The following is a 17,500-nucleotide window of genomic DNA, read 5'->3' on the forward strand; positions in this document are numbered from 1 at the left end:
AATCGACATGACACCCTGAGCCCCGAGAGCTGTGCACCCATCTGCAGCACAACTCCACCGGTAAACACACAGAGAGAAGGGGGAATGAGTGAGAAGGAATGAAGGAGAGCGAATGAGGTAGAAAGAGAGAGAAAGACAGAGGAGAGAGAGAGAGAGAGAGAGAGAGAAGAGACAGAGACAGAGACAGAGACAGAGACAGAGACAGAGACAGAGAGAGAGAGAGAGAGAGAGAGAGGAGAGAGAGGAGAGAGAGAGAGAGAGAGAGAGAGAGAGAGAGAGAGAGGAGAGAGAGAGAGAGAGAGAGAGAGAGAGAGAGAGAGAGAGAGAGAGAGAGAGAGAGAGAGAGAGAGAGAGAGAGAGAGAGAGAGAGAGAGAGAGAGAGAGAGAGAGGGAGATAAAGTGTGACAGAGAGAGAGGGAGGGAGAGAGAAGAGAGAAAGGAGAGAGAAAGAAAGAGAGGGAATGAGAGAACCAAGAAAGTGAAAGAGAGAAAGAAAAAGCCAACTGACCATTTATAAACTCTTTGAGAGACCGAGAGTTATCAATTTCAATAAAGCTCTGCATCTTCTTACCAACGTCCTTAACCCTCATGTGAAGGCACTGAGCTAAATATAAATGCATCAACTCATAAGTAAACTTCAAAACAGTTCCTTAATTGCCATATGAAATGCATTAACCGTTCTTGATTAAAATCTAAACAGACCCCCCCCCCCAAAAAAAAAAATTCATGATGATTAATTCCATCTCAGACGAGCCAGGTCATTACGGCAGATTGTGCAAGCTAATTAGCATAGCACATCTCGTTACGGTGTGTCTGTTGCTCTGGTCTTGGGAAACAGCGGGAGGAAATTGATTGAGACGAATCAGCTAAGATTCACTCCGTTGCTGTTGCCGCCCTGTGGAGCAGATCTCTAACGAGACCTCGCTCTGACCTCACCTCGCTTGCTATTGGTCAGGTGAAGTCAGAATCTGCGCTACCATTGGTTAGGGTTTCAGTATCTGCTCTGTCCTTGGTCCGATTAGCTCACTGTTACCACTGTGTCACTGCAGAGTAAATGTACCGTCACCACACCAGGAAGTAGATTTGTACATGCTGTACACATGACACATCTGTAATTGATCTGAGAAGACCCAGAAAGTGTATACACTTGTTATCATCAGCTAACATTCCTTGACTCCAAAGTGCCCTATCCTTTTTAGAGTCTGAGAACTACTCCAAAGCATTCCATCATGAGAGTGTTTAAGTTTCTACATCAAAGTTGGAGTTCTAAGTTTCGATCAAAGTTTGTGTTCAAGGCTGTATCCCTATTTGTACAGACATCTGCAGTCAACGAAGACCACACAGCAAATAGTTTAAATGAAAGGCAAGCAGCTTGTGAGTTTAGCTAGCTGTGGTGCATTCACGTACTACAGTTTCACTGAAGGGGCAGAAGAGGTTATCAGAAGTGATATAGTTGTCTGCAAGAGAAGCCGTCCATAGAACACACACTGATTTGGAAATAACAAGCCCTTTTGTCCCTTCTCTCTTCCCCTATTTGTCAGATGGGTTTTTCTGGAAAGGTCCCAGCTGCAGCTTGTCCTGAAGACATTCTCTGAGTAGATTCTCGTTTATAGTTTTCTGCTGTGACACATTCTTGGCAGTGACTGATTTTAGGCTAACAATGCCACCCTCTTTTATTTTTTGGTCTGTGACTGCTGCTGCCACCCATCTGCTGCTGCCACCCATCTGCTGCTGCAACCCATCTGCTGCTGTTACCCATCTGCTGCTGCAACCCATCTGCTGCAGAGCGAAGGGGAAGGTACACCTCTGGAGAATAAAAAATAACATTTGAAAAAACGACAGATTCCGAGTGCCGTTTATCAGTTGATGTCTTAGCTCATGCTGTTGTTAATTTAGAGCTTGGATATCAGAAGTGTTGATTGACTCACTCCCCCCTGCCTCCCCAATCACGCCCTCGTTCATAGATCATTAGATCTAACTGCGTGACTGTTGACACTGATCCCCTTATCCCCCCACCCTTACCCCCTCACTAGTGCACACTGATCCCATGTATTCCCCCCCCTTACCCCCTCCCTAGTGCACACTGATCCCATTTATTCCCCCCCTTACCCCCTCCCTAGTGCACACTGATCCCATTTATTCCCCCACTTACCCCCTCCCTAGTGCACACTGATCTCATTTATTCCCCCCCTTACCCCCTCCCTAGTGCACACTGATCTCATGTATTACCCCCCTTACCCCCTCCCTAGTGCACACTGATCTCATTTATTCCCCCCCTTACCCCCTCCCTAGTGCACACTGATCTCATGTATTATCCCCCTTACCCCCTCCCTAGTGCACACTGATCCCAAGCTGGAGACTTATCTCCCTCACTAACTTTAAGCATCAGTTGTCAGAGCAGCTTACCGATCACTGCACCTGTAATTAGCCCACCCAACTACCTCATCCCCATATTGTTATTTATTTTGCTCATTTGCACCCCAGTATCTCTATTTGCACATCATCTTCTGCACATCTATCACTCCAGTGTTAATACTAAATTGTAACTATTTTGCACTATGGCCTATTTATTACCTTACCTCCATAACTTGCTACATTTGCACACACTGTATATAGATCTTCTATTGTGTTATTGACTGTATGTTTTGTTTTATCCCATGTGTAACTCTGTGTTGTTGTTTTTTATCGCACTGCTTTGCTTTATCTTGGCCAGGTAGCAGTTGTAAATGAGAACATTTTTTTTTTTTAAATAATGATTCCCCCCCTTACCCCCTCCCTAGCGCACACTGATCCCATTTATTCCCCCCTTACCCTCTCCCTAGTGCACACTGGTAGGACAAGAGTGACAGGGTTCACAAGGTGAGAAGACTTGGGATCAAACTTCAGTAGGGTCCTCATTATGTAGTGTGTGTGAGAGAGGGAGATCTTCAGTTCCACTTTGGTCACAGCCTTTCTGACTCGCCAGAACCAGAATTGTAAGGCTTTTCTCATTAGGATGACCGACTGGACGCCATCTTGTGACCCGGCAACAAACAGACGGACTCTGTATATTCTAATTGACGTGGACTTTCTCTCCGGGACCCGAAATAGCAAAATGGAGATTGCACAGACAGAAATTACTTTAAATTAGTAGACTGGAGCTGTCCAAAACTCACACTTCCATGAGTTTGCCCTTTTCCAGAGTAACCTGTTGGCATTGAGGGTGGGACGGGTCTCGTTCAACGGCTGCCACAGCGGTGAAAACGAAATATCAACGACTGTAATTTGTCTATCTATGTGTTTCTGTGTTTGTGAAAAACAGAGCTTCATTACTCCCCAGAGTGAAGAGACGGCAGAACAGGCTAGAAGACGTCTTTCATATGGAAATTAGGCCTTGTTTTGGTAGGCAGATATTGCAGTGCTTCAATCACAGAAGACAGGAATGAACTCACATTTATTTCAGGAAGCAGCTTTTTGTGGATCTGCCTTAACAAGGAGAGTGAAGGCGGCTTGGCCTTGTGGCAAAACAACGGTGGGTGCAACGCTAGGCTAAAATAGCATGACACTAGGCTAATTCATCAATGAGAAGTGTCTCTCCTTTATCAGTGAGCCTTAGCCTAGGTGCCCATGGCAGATATTAGCTGTTCGGTATTTGTTGAAGCATGTTAAACATCTGTGTCATAGGTACGACAGTGCACACAGACACACACACACAGACACACAGTCCCACACACAAACGCACAAAGACAGGGAGCTCTATGTTCTGATCACTACTAAGCCAAAAGCATGCAATAACATGGTAATACAATTTCTCCACATGAACACCAATGCATTGCATGTGTCAGTGTATGGCTAACCAGTTGCCTTGCCCTAGTGGCAGACCCTGAACCTCTCAATGAGACTTGGGTGGATTATGAAATTGGTTATGACATTGGTTATGACATTGTAATACTGCAGTTGTTACCTTGTTATTACATAGTAAATACTTTGAGGTGGCGGTGACCATAGTGAGAGTGGAAGAGACAGGTCTGAGTGGAAGTGGCATGGATGAGAATGGAGGCTCGTGGGTGTGAGTATGTCATGTCGTGAGGTATAAATGTATGATAATCAACACTTCACTGACAAAACACTGAAGTCGAAAGAAAAATGTAACAACAACAGAATACAAAAAAGACTTTCAGAGAGATAGACAAAAAAAGAAGCAACAAAACTGCAACTGGCAACCCACAAACCGCTTTGAGAGAGCTCTGTTTGAAGTGGTTTGCTTTGGGGTGTTTTCATTGTTTTTTTGTGGTGTCGATTCTGTTTGTGCTCTGCTTAATGGTCCCTGAGTCCAAAGGAATCGCACAACGCACCTCTGCCAAGCCACTTCTATCAGGCAAAGATCAATCCACTGAACTCTGATCGATTGTTTTTGTCTGTCTTTTTTCCATCCAATTTCCCTGCCCGCCTTTGATGAAAGTCACCTGAATTCATCTTAACTTGTGCTTCTGAAAGGTGTCTTTATACTCAATAATAGGGTGTTGCGGCTGGTTAGGTGACAGTCACTGACTGGAGGGAACTTTTGAGGGTAGATTCCCAGGCAAACCAGACTTTTATCTGATAAATAGTTTTCTGTTTGCCCCTCTGGTGCAAAGACAAAGACGATTGCAGAGAGGTGATTCCATCTCACATTCTCTCTCTCTCTCTCTCCTCTCTCTCTCTCTCTCTCTCTCTCTCTCTCTCTCTCTCTCTCTCTCTCTCTCTCTCTCTCTCTCTCTCTCTCTCTCGCGCGCTCTCTCTCTGTGTGACTAATTCAATCATCCTGGGCCTCGTGGTGGTTAAAGTGGTATTTAGAGGATGAGCTTTTGTTCCACCAATACTTTATTGTGTCCAGCACCACAGGGTTGGTGGAATCCAGCATCAACACAAGCTTTGCTTTCCCTGCTTTTTTCCATCTTTCTTCCCACCATGCAGAAGAAATGTACAGATTATCAGCAGCAATCGTCCAGGCTGGATGGCTTAAATGCTATTGACGTTCCACTGGCAGTCGCTGTAATTTGCTGAGTCCTCCGCCTGCAGTGTATTTCGGATAAACAGAGCAATGCCGAGTGGCCAAACAAAGACTTGGTGCGTCTCGTTTTGTTTGAGCCAGAAGTATAATGACTCCTCAAACTGCGGGAGCTACTGTTTTATATAGACTGATCCAAATCCATAATGTCTACATGGGGAGGGGTTGAGGAGAAAGACAAGGAGGCAGATGTCTTAAGAGATAAAGGATTTTGAAATGGCTGACTCTCCGCAGATACTAGGAGTATGCAGTAGTTGAATATAAGGAAGATGCCAGTGCATCACAGTACCATTCCTGACTGCTTCCCTCATTCCCTGACAACACTGTGTGCTCGGGGAGATATTAAGATATAATATTACCATCATCCTGCCTTTATCACTAAGCCCTAGGCCGCGCTTTTATTGTTTCCTACGGGCAGTGCTTTGGACGATTTGACTAGTGTCCAGGAAATAGGATCTCGCTCTGATTGATTTGGAGATTACCATCGTGTTCCCATGAATTTATCTTGATACTCGGACAAACATCGCCTCTCCTGGAGCCGAGATTGATTGAATTTTGAGTTTCTTTCAACACTTAAAGCCCCAAATAAAGTGACAAGCTGCATTTGTAGTGAATAGTAACTCCCTCTCTGTCTACCTGGCCACTATTTAAAGATTTGTAGGAGATTCTTTCTCTCTTACATCACAGAGGGGAAACAAAAGCACTGAGCCGGGATTGGCCGACGTTAGTCAGGGACCCCCAAAGGACTTACAACCACTTCAAGACGGAGGTAACTGGGGCAGTTGTGTTGTCTTACAGTAGCACCACCACCACCAGGAAAACGGTTAGAAGCAACGGTGACTAAAAAATAAATTGGTGCTGGGTGACAAGGGAGGCAGCCATCTTACCTGGGGACACAGGCCGAGGACTCCCCCTCGGGGGCCTCTGGGGCCGGGCAGCAGAACTGGTGCAGCACAGTCTGGTTCCTGGGCGAGAGGGGGGAGAGAGGGGGGAGAGAGGAGGGAGAGAAAAGAGAGGGAAAGGATGTTAGCGAGGCAGGAGGAATAGGAGGGAGCTTGGTCGAAATTGAAGTACTAGAACAAGCATCAACCATATTGAGGATACCCGTGAGGGCAGAGACAAATTGTTGTGGTCTGGGGGTCTTTTTCCCGGTAATAGTTTAATGGCTTTAACTAATACATGCAATGAAACTGTCACTGAGGTTTGTTTCTTTAGTACACACTGTTGAAATGACACTGTTTGAAATGCATTGTTATACCAATACTGTGTTTTACTGTACGGAAGGGGGTTAGAGCATTGCATCTATGAGGAGTGAGCAATCGTTGGTTCAGCAAACAACCAAGCTAAGCGTGAAAGGAGATGTCCCTTTCACTTTAACCAAAAAAAAGAGCTGCTTCCATTTTGCCCTCTCAACACTAGGTTCACTTCATTTATTGGACATTGTGACACAAAATAGCCCTTTTTACAACTTAATCAACCTCCTGTTGACCTGGCTTACATGGCTGCCGGGCCATGACAGCTCGTTTTCCCCCTGCTGGCAGCTGTGGGGCTTGCAGGTACCGAGGAGCGGTCGGACATGTCCAGACGTGTGGTGAACGGGCCAAAGGGCTGGAGGAGGGCCAGACTCTCACAGTGAGAGGGGAGCGAAATGGCAGATGGCCCCGACGACGGGCTGCTTGGAGTGGGGCACGTGGCTGCCTCTCCCCCCTCTAACCCTCCCCACCTCCACCCATCCTGCCTCCACATAGCCTAGCCAGAGAACATTGACTAGCATAGTGCCATGTGGGGCTCAGTTGGTTAGAGCGTAGCGCTAGCAATGCCAAGGTTGTGGGTTTAATTCCCGCAGGGACCACTGCTGTCCTTCCTCGCTGTTTACCCGCCAAACACTCCTCCTTGACCTCTCCTCTCTTTCACTCCGACCCCTAGTCTTTCCTTCTCGTTCTATCCATCTCTGAGACTGTGTGGTCCCCCACTCCTCTCTCCTCTCCCTCTCCCTCTGTCCCCTCGTTCTCCAGCCCCGTCCCACAGACTCTCCATCACTCCCTCCATCTCCCCATACCCCTCTCCCTGAGAGCCACAGAGGCATGGTCTGATATGCTGGATGAGGAATTCACTCAATTACTCTAACAAAAAAAGCAGCAGCATTCTCCCATCTCTCTTCTGCCTTGACACGGGACATGGAGGGAGAGAGGGAGGGAAAGAGATGCAGAGAGAGAGAGAGAGTCCATTTACAAAGCCCAATCCTTTGCTTTGCCCTCTAACTGCAACTCTCTCTCCATATCTCTCTCTCTCGCTCTGCCCTTCCATCTCAGTCTCTATTCACCACTACATCAACCTCTCTAAGGAACTACATTCCCTTGGCCTTCTCTCATCAATGGTACATGGGGAACAGGAGATCTGGAGACTGGGTAGCTCTTTCAAGGACAGGACAGCATTCACACACCTGTGAGTGGAGAGTGGCCATCATACAAATATAATGACTAGAATAAAACATGTAATTGGTGTAGACACCCTGTTCTGTTCCCTATACCCAAACCCACTACTCATGATGGAAGGTAATGCCTGGCTGTCGGAAAGGCACAATGTTTAGAAGTCACCAGAGTCCATCATGAACTGTCTGATACTTATCATAGGATAACAAATTGAGAGAGAACAGAGAGAGACAGAGAGAGAGGATTTAGGAAAGGGGTGAACAAAGAGGCTAAGAAAGAGAGGGAGTGTGATAAAGAGAGAAATGCAGTGATAGAGAGATAGATACATGGAGATAATTAGAGAGATAGTGAGAGAATGGTGACTGGAGATGGTGAGATAGAGATTTCATAAAAGGAGAGTGATGGTTAAAGAGAGAGAGCGAGAGAGAGAGAGAGAGATGGGCTCACATACCACTGACCCAATGTGGCTGCTTTATCTCTTGTGGTGGTTCACAGTAGCATAAAGCAATGGAAGTGGGGGAATTGGCAAATTCATTCCTATTGTTAACTACTCTGCTAATGTATTTCTCTTTAATGACCATGACACAACATTGAGGGTTTTAATAGGTCATCAACAATAAAGGGTCACACCGGGGACCAATTACCAGACACACACAGAAGGCGACGTTTAGACAGATAATGACAATTATTTGTTTATTATTATGACAAGCAACCAAAATGGCCACCACAGAGAAAGAGAGAGAGCAGTTAAGGTTTAGATTGGTGTAGCATGCTGTTTCACGGTGATATCGTTTTTTTCTTCTTCCCGTAACCAGAAGATGAGTCGCTGTCGTGCACAAGCTAGTTTGCTCGTAAATATGTTCTCAGGCCCCATCGACTATCCCGAGCGTTTCTCATAGAAGAACAGGGAAAAAGAGGCATCACGTTCTTGCCGAGTGAAAGAACGCGTCGCTACGGCATGCATTAAAAGCAACATTAGTCTTAGAGGATGTATAATTGAAATTTCATCATTAAAAGTTTTTTTATTTTTTTTAAAACTCTTCTCTTTGGGATACATTTCTCTTTGGGATACATTTCAGTGAAGGTTTTAGCATGCAGAACACCACTCGTCTAACGTTCCCTCTGGCACAGTCTGTTTGAGTGAAGCTCAATTGTTTTGCCTTAATGGTTTTCGCTTTGACAGCGAACAGAAAGGGCCTACATTTGGATCTTAATTAATGGTGCTTATAGGTGAGGGGAGACGGGAAAGAGTTGTGGCTTTCTATGAGGAGAGACATCCAGCAGTGTACGGTCACTGAATAAAAGAACATAGGTTGAGTCAGTGTGATGTCAGTGTGATGTCAGTGTGATGTCAGTGTGATGTCAGTGTGATGTCAGTGTGATGTCTCTTTCTCTATGAGTCTACCTGTCTGTCTCATTGTCTATCCCTCTGTCTCTCTGTCTCTCTCTCTGTGGTATTTACCATTCTCTCATCCTCTAACTCAGTGGGGACCCCAATTTTCAGCCAGAATTTCCGGGGACCCCATTTTTCCCCGAACAATTTCTTGCCGCCCCACCCCAAATCTAATGACACAACCTCAACAATGTTTGTATATTGTCCGATACAATAATCTGTACTCTTAATGTTTTGTTCTCCCAAAAAACAATATTTTTTTGTTTACAAATAATAATAATAATAATAATAATAATAATTGGTGACCCCACTGCAGTTCCCCCACTAGGGGTCGCGACCCCGACTTTGAATACCACTGCTTTAACTCCAGACGTGCTGTGATTGCCTGCAGTTGGTTTGGCCTGGTCTGACTGGTGTATTCTTGGATCTCACTAGGAGGGTTCTGGTCTGACTGGTGTATTATTGGATCTCACTAGGAGGGTTCTGGTCTGACTGGTGTATTATTGGATCTCACTAGGAGGGTTCTGGTCTGACTGGTGTATTCTTGGATCTGACTAGGAGGGTTCTGGTCTGACTGGTGTATTCTTGGATCTCACTAGGAGGGTTCTGGTCTGACTGGTGTATTCTTGGATCTCACTAGGAGTTTTCCGGTCTGACTGGTGTATTCTTGGATCTCACTAGGAGGGTTCTGGTCTGACTGGTGTATTCTTGGATCTCACTAGGAGTTTTCCGGTCTGACTGGTGTATTCTTGGATCTCACTAGGAGTTTTCCGGTCTGACTGGTGTATTCTTGGATCTCACTAGGGGGGTTCTGGTCTGACTGGTGTATTCTTGGATCTCACTAGGAGTTTTCCGGTCTGACTGGTGTATTCTTGGATCTCACTAGGAGGGTTCTGGTCTGACTGGTGTATTATTGGATCTCACTAGGAGGGTTCTGGTCTGACTGGTGTATTCTTGGATCTCACTAGGAGTTTTCCGGTCTGACTGGTGTATTCTTGGATCTCACTAGGGGGGTTCTGGTCTGACTGGTGTATTCTTGGATCTCACTAGGAGTTTTCCGGTCTGACTGGTGTATTCTTGGATCTCACTAGGAGGGTTCTGGTCTGACTGGTGTATTATTGGATCTCACTAGGAGGGTTCTGGTCTGACTGGTGTATTATTGGATCTCACTAGGAGTTTTCCGGTCTGACTGGTGTATTCTTGGATCTCACTAGGAGGGTTCCGGTCTGACTGGTGTATTATTGGATCTCACTAGGAGTTTTCCGGTCTGACTGGTGTATTCTTGGATCTCACTAGGAGGGTTCTGGTCTGACTGGTGTATTATTGGATCTCACTAGGAGGGTTCTGGTCTGACTGGTGTATTATTGGATCTCACTAGGAGTTTTCCGGTCTGACTGGTGTATTCTTGGATCTCACTAGGAGGGTTCCGGTCTGACTGGTGTATTATTGGATCTCACTAGGAGTTTTCCGGTCTGACTGGTGTATTCTTGGATCTCACTAGGAGTTTTCCGGTCTGACTGGTGTATTCTTGGATCTCACTAGGAGGGTTCCGGTCTGACTGGTGTATTATTGGATCTCACTAGGAGGGTTCTGGTCTGACTGGTGTATTATTGGATCTCACTAGGAGGGTTCTGGTCTGACTGGTGTATTATTGGATCTCACTAGGAGGGTTCCGGTCTGACTGGTGTATTCTTGGATCTCACTAGGAGTTTTCCGGTCTGACTGGTGTATTCTTGGATCTCACTAGGAGGGTTCTGGTCTGACTGGTGTATTCTTGGATCTCACTAGGAGGGTTCTGGTCTGACTGGTGTATTCTTGGATCTCACTAGGAGGGTTCTGGTCTGACTGGTGTATTATTGGATCTCACTAGGGGGGTTCTGGTCTGACTTGTCTATTATTGGATCCCACTAATAATAATAATAATAATATGCCACTTAGCAGACGCTTTTATCCAAAGCGACTTACAGTCATGCGTGCATACATTTGTGTGTATGGGTGGTCCCGGGGATCGAATCCACTACCCTGGCGTTACAAGCGCCGTGCTCTACCAGCTGAGCTACACTAGGAGGGTTCTAGTCTGACTGGTGTATTCTTGGATCAAAATGGTTGATCCAACTGGGTTACGCTGGCCCTATGGTTAATCCAACTGGGTTACGGTGGCCCTATGGTTGATCCAACTGGGTTACGATGGCCCTATGGTTGATACAACTGGGTTACGGTGGCAGTGGGTGGTCAAGACTAAGCTAAACTAGTGTTTGATTTTCATTTCCTCCTGCTCTGTTCACCTCCCCACCTCCTACCCTACAGTGGCTTGCGAAAGTCTCCACCCCACTTGGCATTTTTCCTATTTTGTTGTCTTACAACCTGGAATTAAAAATGGATTTTTTGGGGTGAAACAAACAAGAATGAAGACAAAAAAAAAAAGAAAACTTGAGCGTGCAAAACTATTAAGTCACCTTTTGCAGCAATAACAGCTGCAAGTCTCTATAAGCTTGGCACATCTAGCCACTGGGATTTTTTCCCATTCTTCAAGGCAAAACTGCTCCAGCTCCTTCAAGTTGGATAGGTTCCGCTGGTGTACAGCAATCTTTAAGTCATACCACAGATTCTCAATTGGATTGAGGTCTGGGCTTTGACTAGGCTATTCCAAGACATTTACATGTTTCCCATTAAACCACTCAAGTGTTGCTTTAGCAGTATGCTTAGGGTCATTGTCCTGCTGGAAGGTGAACCTCCGTCCCAGTCTCAAATCTCTGGGAAGACTGAAACAGGTTTCCCTCAAGAATTTCAATGTATTTAGCGCCATCCATCATTCCTTCAATTCTGACCAGTTTCCCAGTCCCTGTCGATGAAAGACATCCCCACAATATGATGCTGCCACCCCCATGCTTCACTGTGATGGTGTTCTCGGGGTGATGAGAGGTGTTGGGTTTGCGCTAGACATTGCGTTTTCCTTGATGGCCACAAGCTCAATTTTAGTCTCATCTGACCAGAGTACCCCGAGAACACCATCCCCACAGTGAAGCATGGGGGTGGCAGCATCATGCTGTGGGGATGTTTTTCATCAGTCTCAACGTCAACAGTGAAGAGAAGACTCCGGGATGCTGACCTTCTAGGCAGTTGCAAAGAAAAAGCCATATGTCAGACTGCCCATCTTAATCTTTTATTTTTATTGGCCAGTCTGAGATATGGATTTTTCTTTGCTACTCTGCCTAGGTCAGCATCCCGGAGTCGCCTCTTCACTGTAACAACTCACTGTCTACCCTGTTCTACTGTCCATCCCACACTGTCTGACCCTAGCAGTTCCCTGAATCTTCATGAAGGTAATTGGTATCAGCGGTGGGATTCACCTCTCACCCTGCACGTAATAAGGGAGTTCAGTTCACCAATGCCACATATCACATCCAGCACCAAAAGAAGACACCACTGATCACATTTCCCTTTTCACAAGCACATCGTAAAACCGTTTTTGGCTCCTCTTTCGCTGGTCGGCACAACAGCCATTTTTCACTTTGCGGCCATATGGAATGGGGGCCCTGGTTGCACTCTTGTTGGCTCTCCATGGTGTGCCTAATCTCTCAGATCTTCAAGGTCAGCCAAGATTTATGAATTTCCCCCCCTTGGTGCTTTATGAAACTTTACAAAAAAAATTGTTTTAACTTAGTGGGTTCTCTAAAGGGCGAAACAAACTCTAGGAAATTCTTCCCCAGAAGATTTCTGTTATCCTACCACATCTTTAGCTTTATTTCATCAGCATATTATCAAATGATATACCTAGTTGAAGCTGGAATCATTAATGGTGAAACTGCCATGTTCGTTTGGGATATTAAAACAAGAAAGAAGTTACTGCAAACAACGAACACTGTTTTTTCCCCCCTCAGACATCATTGCACATGCGATAGAACAGCAAAACATGTACTGCATTTTTTTTATAAACAAAATAAAAACAATAACAACAGTGGTGCTGTTTCCCCTAATGCAGATTCCATCTTTACATCAGTGCCTGTGATGAGACTGTTTTTGCTTCATTAGTCTCTGACACTAATATAGTAATTCACTGATGCAAGATGAGAGGAGGATCCTTGGAGTTCAAAACTATTCGTCTTGAATAACTAATGCTGTTCTTTAATGAAGATGTGTGGCTAGCCTTGGTGAAGCAGGATATTGTACGTTTATGACATGACATTAGGGGGCCTATTGGATCCGTTTCAGTGCCGTTTAAGACGAGGGAGGTCAATTTGTTTTTTTGATGAGCATGGCCTTATTTCTATTACAGCATATTGGATGACTACATTCAATTCACCCAGCTCAATGTATCATTGATAGGTTTAGGCTACTACATGATACTCACATTTTCCCAATACTGTCACGCCCTGGCTCTGGGGACACTGTTATGTTGAGCCAGGGTGTGTAGATCTATGGGTTTTGTTTCTATGGGTGTTTATTTCTATGTTGGCCAGAGTGACTCCCAATCAGAGGCAACAAGTGTCAGCTGTCGTGGGTTGTCTCTGATTGGGAGCCATATTTAAACTGTCTGTTTTTCATTCGGGTTTGTGGGATTTTGTTCGTGTTTGGTTTGTTTATTGACCATTGACTGTCACGTCATCGTTTTGTTGTTTTGGTCGTGTGATCATTTATTAAATAAATATGTTCACGTTCAACGCTGCGCCTTGGTCCTCCTCTATGTTAGACGATCGTGACAGAAAATCCCACCAAGATGTGACCAAGCAGCGTGTCCAGGAGCCATCGCCAGGGAGATCCCTAACAGATCTCCTTCGCCTCCTCGACTGGGTCAAGCCGAGTGAGGAAGAGAAGGGCTTGACCTTGTGGCAGAAGGGCGAAAGGCTGGCAAGGGACATGGAGACCTGGTCCACGGGTAGGGGAGACGCCCAGACATTTTTTAGGGGGGGGATAACGCCGTGGACGACGGGGCAGCAGGAGGCCGCCAGGTTACGGGAGTCACTGGTCACCAGGGGGAGGGAGGATGTAGAGGCACGGCGAGAGGTACTGGCATGTGTTGCCAGTCCGGTCCGGCCTGTTCCTGATCCCCACGTAGGGCCAGTGGTGTGTGTTCCCAGTACGGTCCGGCCTGTTCCTGCCACTCGCACCAAGTCTACGGTGCGCGTCGCCAGCCCAGTCCGGCCCATTCCTGCTCCCCGCACCAAGTCAGTGGTGCGCTGCGTCAGCCCGGCTCGGCCCGTTCCTGCTCCCCGCACCAAGTCAGGGGTGCGCTTCGACAGCCCGGCTCGGCCCGCTCCTGCTCCCCACACCAAGCCAGTGGTGTGCGTCGTCAGTCCGGCACGGCCCGTGCCTGTTCCCCGCACCAAGTCAGGGGTGCGCTTCGACAGCCCGGCTCGGCCCGCTCCTGCTCCCCACACCAAGCCAGTGGTGTGCGTCGTCAGTCCGGCACGGCCCGTGCCTGTTCCACCGGTGGCTGGTCCGGCACCGGTCAGATGCTTCACGCCGGAGCTAGAGCAATCCGCTCCACCAGTGTGCAGTCCAGCTCCGGCCAGCGGGGCCAGACCGGACCAGGGGTACTTTGGGGGGTTGGAGAGGGAGCGGGGATCAGGCCCGGAGCCGGATCCGCCGCCTAGGCGGAGTGCCCACCCGGTCCCTCCCCTGTGGGTTTTGGTTGACGCGGTCGGAGTCCGCGCCTTTAGGGGGGGGTACTGTCACGCCCTGGCTCTGGGGACACTGTTATGTTGAGCCAGGGTGTGTAGATCTATGGGTTTTGTTTCTATGGGTGTTTATTTCTATGTTGGCCAGAGTGACTCCCAATCAGAGGCAACGAGTGTCAGCTGTCGTGGGTTGTCTCTGATTGGGAGCCATATTTAAACTGTCTGTTTTTCATTCGGGTTTGTGGGATTTTGTTCGTGTTTGGTTTGTTTATTGACCATTGACTGTCACGTCATCGTTTTGTTGTTTTGGTCGTGTGATCATTTATTAAATAAATATGTTCACGTTCAACGCTGCGCCTTGGTCCTCCTCTATGTTAGACGATCGTGACAAATACCCATCATGAGGTTGCTACAACCTAGTCTACGAATGAAAGTTTACAATGTAGGTGTACACAGGTCGACAGACAAATTTGAGTAATCAAGGTGACAGACAGTGACACATTCAATACCGCCTTGCACACTATTGGCTGCATCTAGCTGATCTAGAGTGTAATCATTAGTTCAACAGTTGCAAATGAGAGCTTCTATTGGACAAATTCAGGTATGTTTATTTATTTTGCTTGTTTTTACTCCTAAACTTCCTCTACCCTCAACCTCTCCAATCATTTTCATGATGTCCATCCGGTTTGCTGTTATTAGTTGTTGTTAGTTGTTATTAGTCCCATCCTTCAGCTCCATTCAACACCTCCCATCTTCTCATTGTTTCTACAGATTGTAAATTGAAAATAAACATTTTTGCTAAAAGTATTATTATATTATTGATCGATTGACTATGACTTTTCAGATCACCCAGTAGTGCTATCTACAGGGTTAGCTCCAAGTAAATATTGCAATCCTTCAGCCATTCCTGGACCTGTGACCAAAAACAAGCCACAAATGGACAGTACCAAAACAAATGATCTAATGATTCTGTCTCTTCGCAGCAAAATCTGCAGAGCTGGGAAGATTGTATCCCCCATATAAATAACATCCTATTGGTAGCAAGAATTTGGTATAATAATTTAAATTGAAAGATTATAAGTTTTGGATCCGGCGTCATTTTGCGTATCAGTTCATAAACACTATGCCATGGAATCGGTACGTCAAAAATCTCTTCCCTACTATTTTGCAATCTATATGGGACGGCTGTCAATCCTTTGGTTCTTAAATGAAACTGGTATACTTTTTCATTTATCACAATTTTCTTTAACCAATTTTGGTCTTTAATGCAGGGCCGACAAACAAGTTCCTTACTTTCCCCCAATTCCACTTTCATCTTCCATTTTTGCGGTAATGCTGCAATTATTTGGTTGTAATTTTGGGTAGAGCAGACATTTCCATATGTTTTTGTTAGCTGCATGTGCGACATAACTCCAACAGTCCTACCTATGATATCATTTACGAAGATTATACCTTTTAAAAACATTTTCTCAAAAAATACTGGCTTTTTATCAATTAGTATATTTGAGTTTAACCACAATATTTGTTGCATTATTTGTTCTGTAGTTTCTGGAGGATTAAATTGAAATTGCAACCAACTTTCTATGGCTTGTTTTAGAAATAGTGATATTTGGGAGATGATTTCCTTTTCAAATAACTGAAAGTGAGAGGTTGTAATCTGAACCAAGTACTAAGTCATGTTTTGCAGAAAGGTCAAATACTTACTTCCCTCATTAAAATGCAAATCAATTTATAACATTTTTGACATGTGTTTTTCTGGTTTTGTTATTCTGTCTCTCACTGTTCAAATAAACCTACCATTAAAATTATAGACTGATCATTTCTTTGTCAGTGGGCAAACGTACAAAATCAGCAGGGGATCAAACACTTTTTTCCCTCACTGTACCTTTCCATGGTAGCAAACTCTTATCTATTTTTGCTAACTTTCTATTAAAATGTATTGGAGTGAGATCATTTATTTCATTTGGGATATGTATTCCAAGTATATCCACATCACCATCTGACCGTTATATTGGTAAACTACATGGTAATGTAAACATTGTATTTTTTAGTGAATCATCAGCGTACAATGACTCCTTTGTTTTTAAGCCCTGGATTTCTAATCCCTTGATATTATTGTTGGATCAGATTTTAATAGCTAACATTTTGATGGCCATAATAAATAGATATGCCGATAGTGGACAACCTTGTTTTACTCCTCTTGACAGTTTAAAACTTTCTGAGAAATAGCCATTATTTACTATTTTACACTTAGGGTTACTATACATGATTTTAACCCTTTTTATAAGAGATTCTCAAAAATTGAAATGCTCCAGGCAATTATATATAAACTCCAGTCATACTTTATCAAATGCCTTTTCAAAGTCTGCTATGAATATGTTTGGGGAGTCTCTCACATGCCTTTTGGCGAACACCAAATGTCTTTTTTCTGTCCACTCTTCCGTAAAGCCCAGCTTCGTGGAGTGTACGGCTTAAAGTGGTCCTATGGACAGATACTCCAATATCCGCTGTGGAGCTGTTTGGTCTCTTTGTTGCCTCTCTGATTAATGCCCTCCTTTCCTGGTCCGTGAGTTTTGGTAGGCGGCCCTCTCTTAGCAGGTTTGTTGTGGTGCCATATTCTTTCCATTTTTTAATAATGGATTTAATGGTGCTCTGTGGGATGTTCAAAGTTTCTGATATTTTTTATAACCCAACCCTGATCTGTACTTCTCCACAACTTTGTCCCTGACCTGTTTGAAGAGCTCCTTGGTCTTCATGGTGCCGCTTGCTTGGTGGTGCCCCTTGCTTAGTGGTGTTGCAGACTCTGGGGCCTTTCAGAACAGGTGTATATATACTGAGATCATGTGACAGATCATGTGACACTTAGATTGCACACAGGTGGACTTTATTTAACTAATTATGTGACTTCTGAAGGTAATTGGTTGCACCAGATCTTATTTAGGGGCTTCATAGGAAAGGGGGTGAATACATATGCACGCACCACTTTTCCTTTATTGATTTTTTAGATTTTTTTTAAACAAGTTATTTT

General features: G+C 45.1%; 1 protein-coding gene across 1 annotated transcript in view; it reads right to left on the reverse strand.

Annotated features, from left to right (window-relative positions):
* LOC311129301 (sodium- and chloride-dependent GABA transporter 1-like) overlaps nucleotides 1-17,500 on the reverse strand; it is a gene marked incomplete at both ends in the record, with an annotated part of 108,872 nt that overhangs the window by 43,170 nt on the left and 48,202 nt on the right. The window contains 2 exons of the mRNA XM_084161582.1: nucleotides 5,917-5,994; nucleotides 6,528-6,637. Of these exons, the coding sequence (XP_084017708.1) occupies nucleotides 5,917-5,994; nucleotides 6,528-6,637 (188 nt within the window). The remainder of the gene's footprint in view (nucleotides 1-5,916; nucleotides 5,995-6,527; nucleotides 6,638-17,500) is intronic.

Source organism: Coregonus lavaretus (assembly GCF_964263955.1).
Source record: "Coregonus lavaretus genome assembly, chromosome: 5".
In the NCBI taxonomy this organism is placed as follows: Eukaryota; Metazoa; Chordata; class Actinopteri; order Salmoniformes; family Salmonidae; genus Coregonus; species Coregonus lavaretus.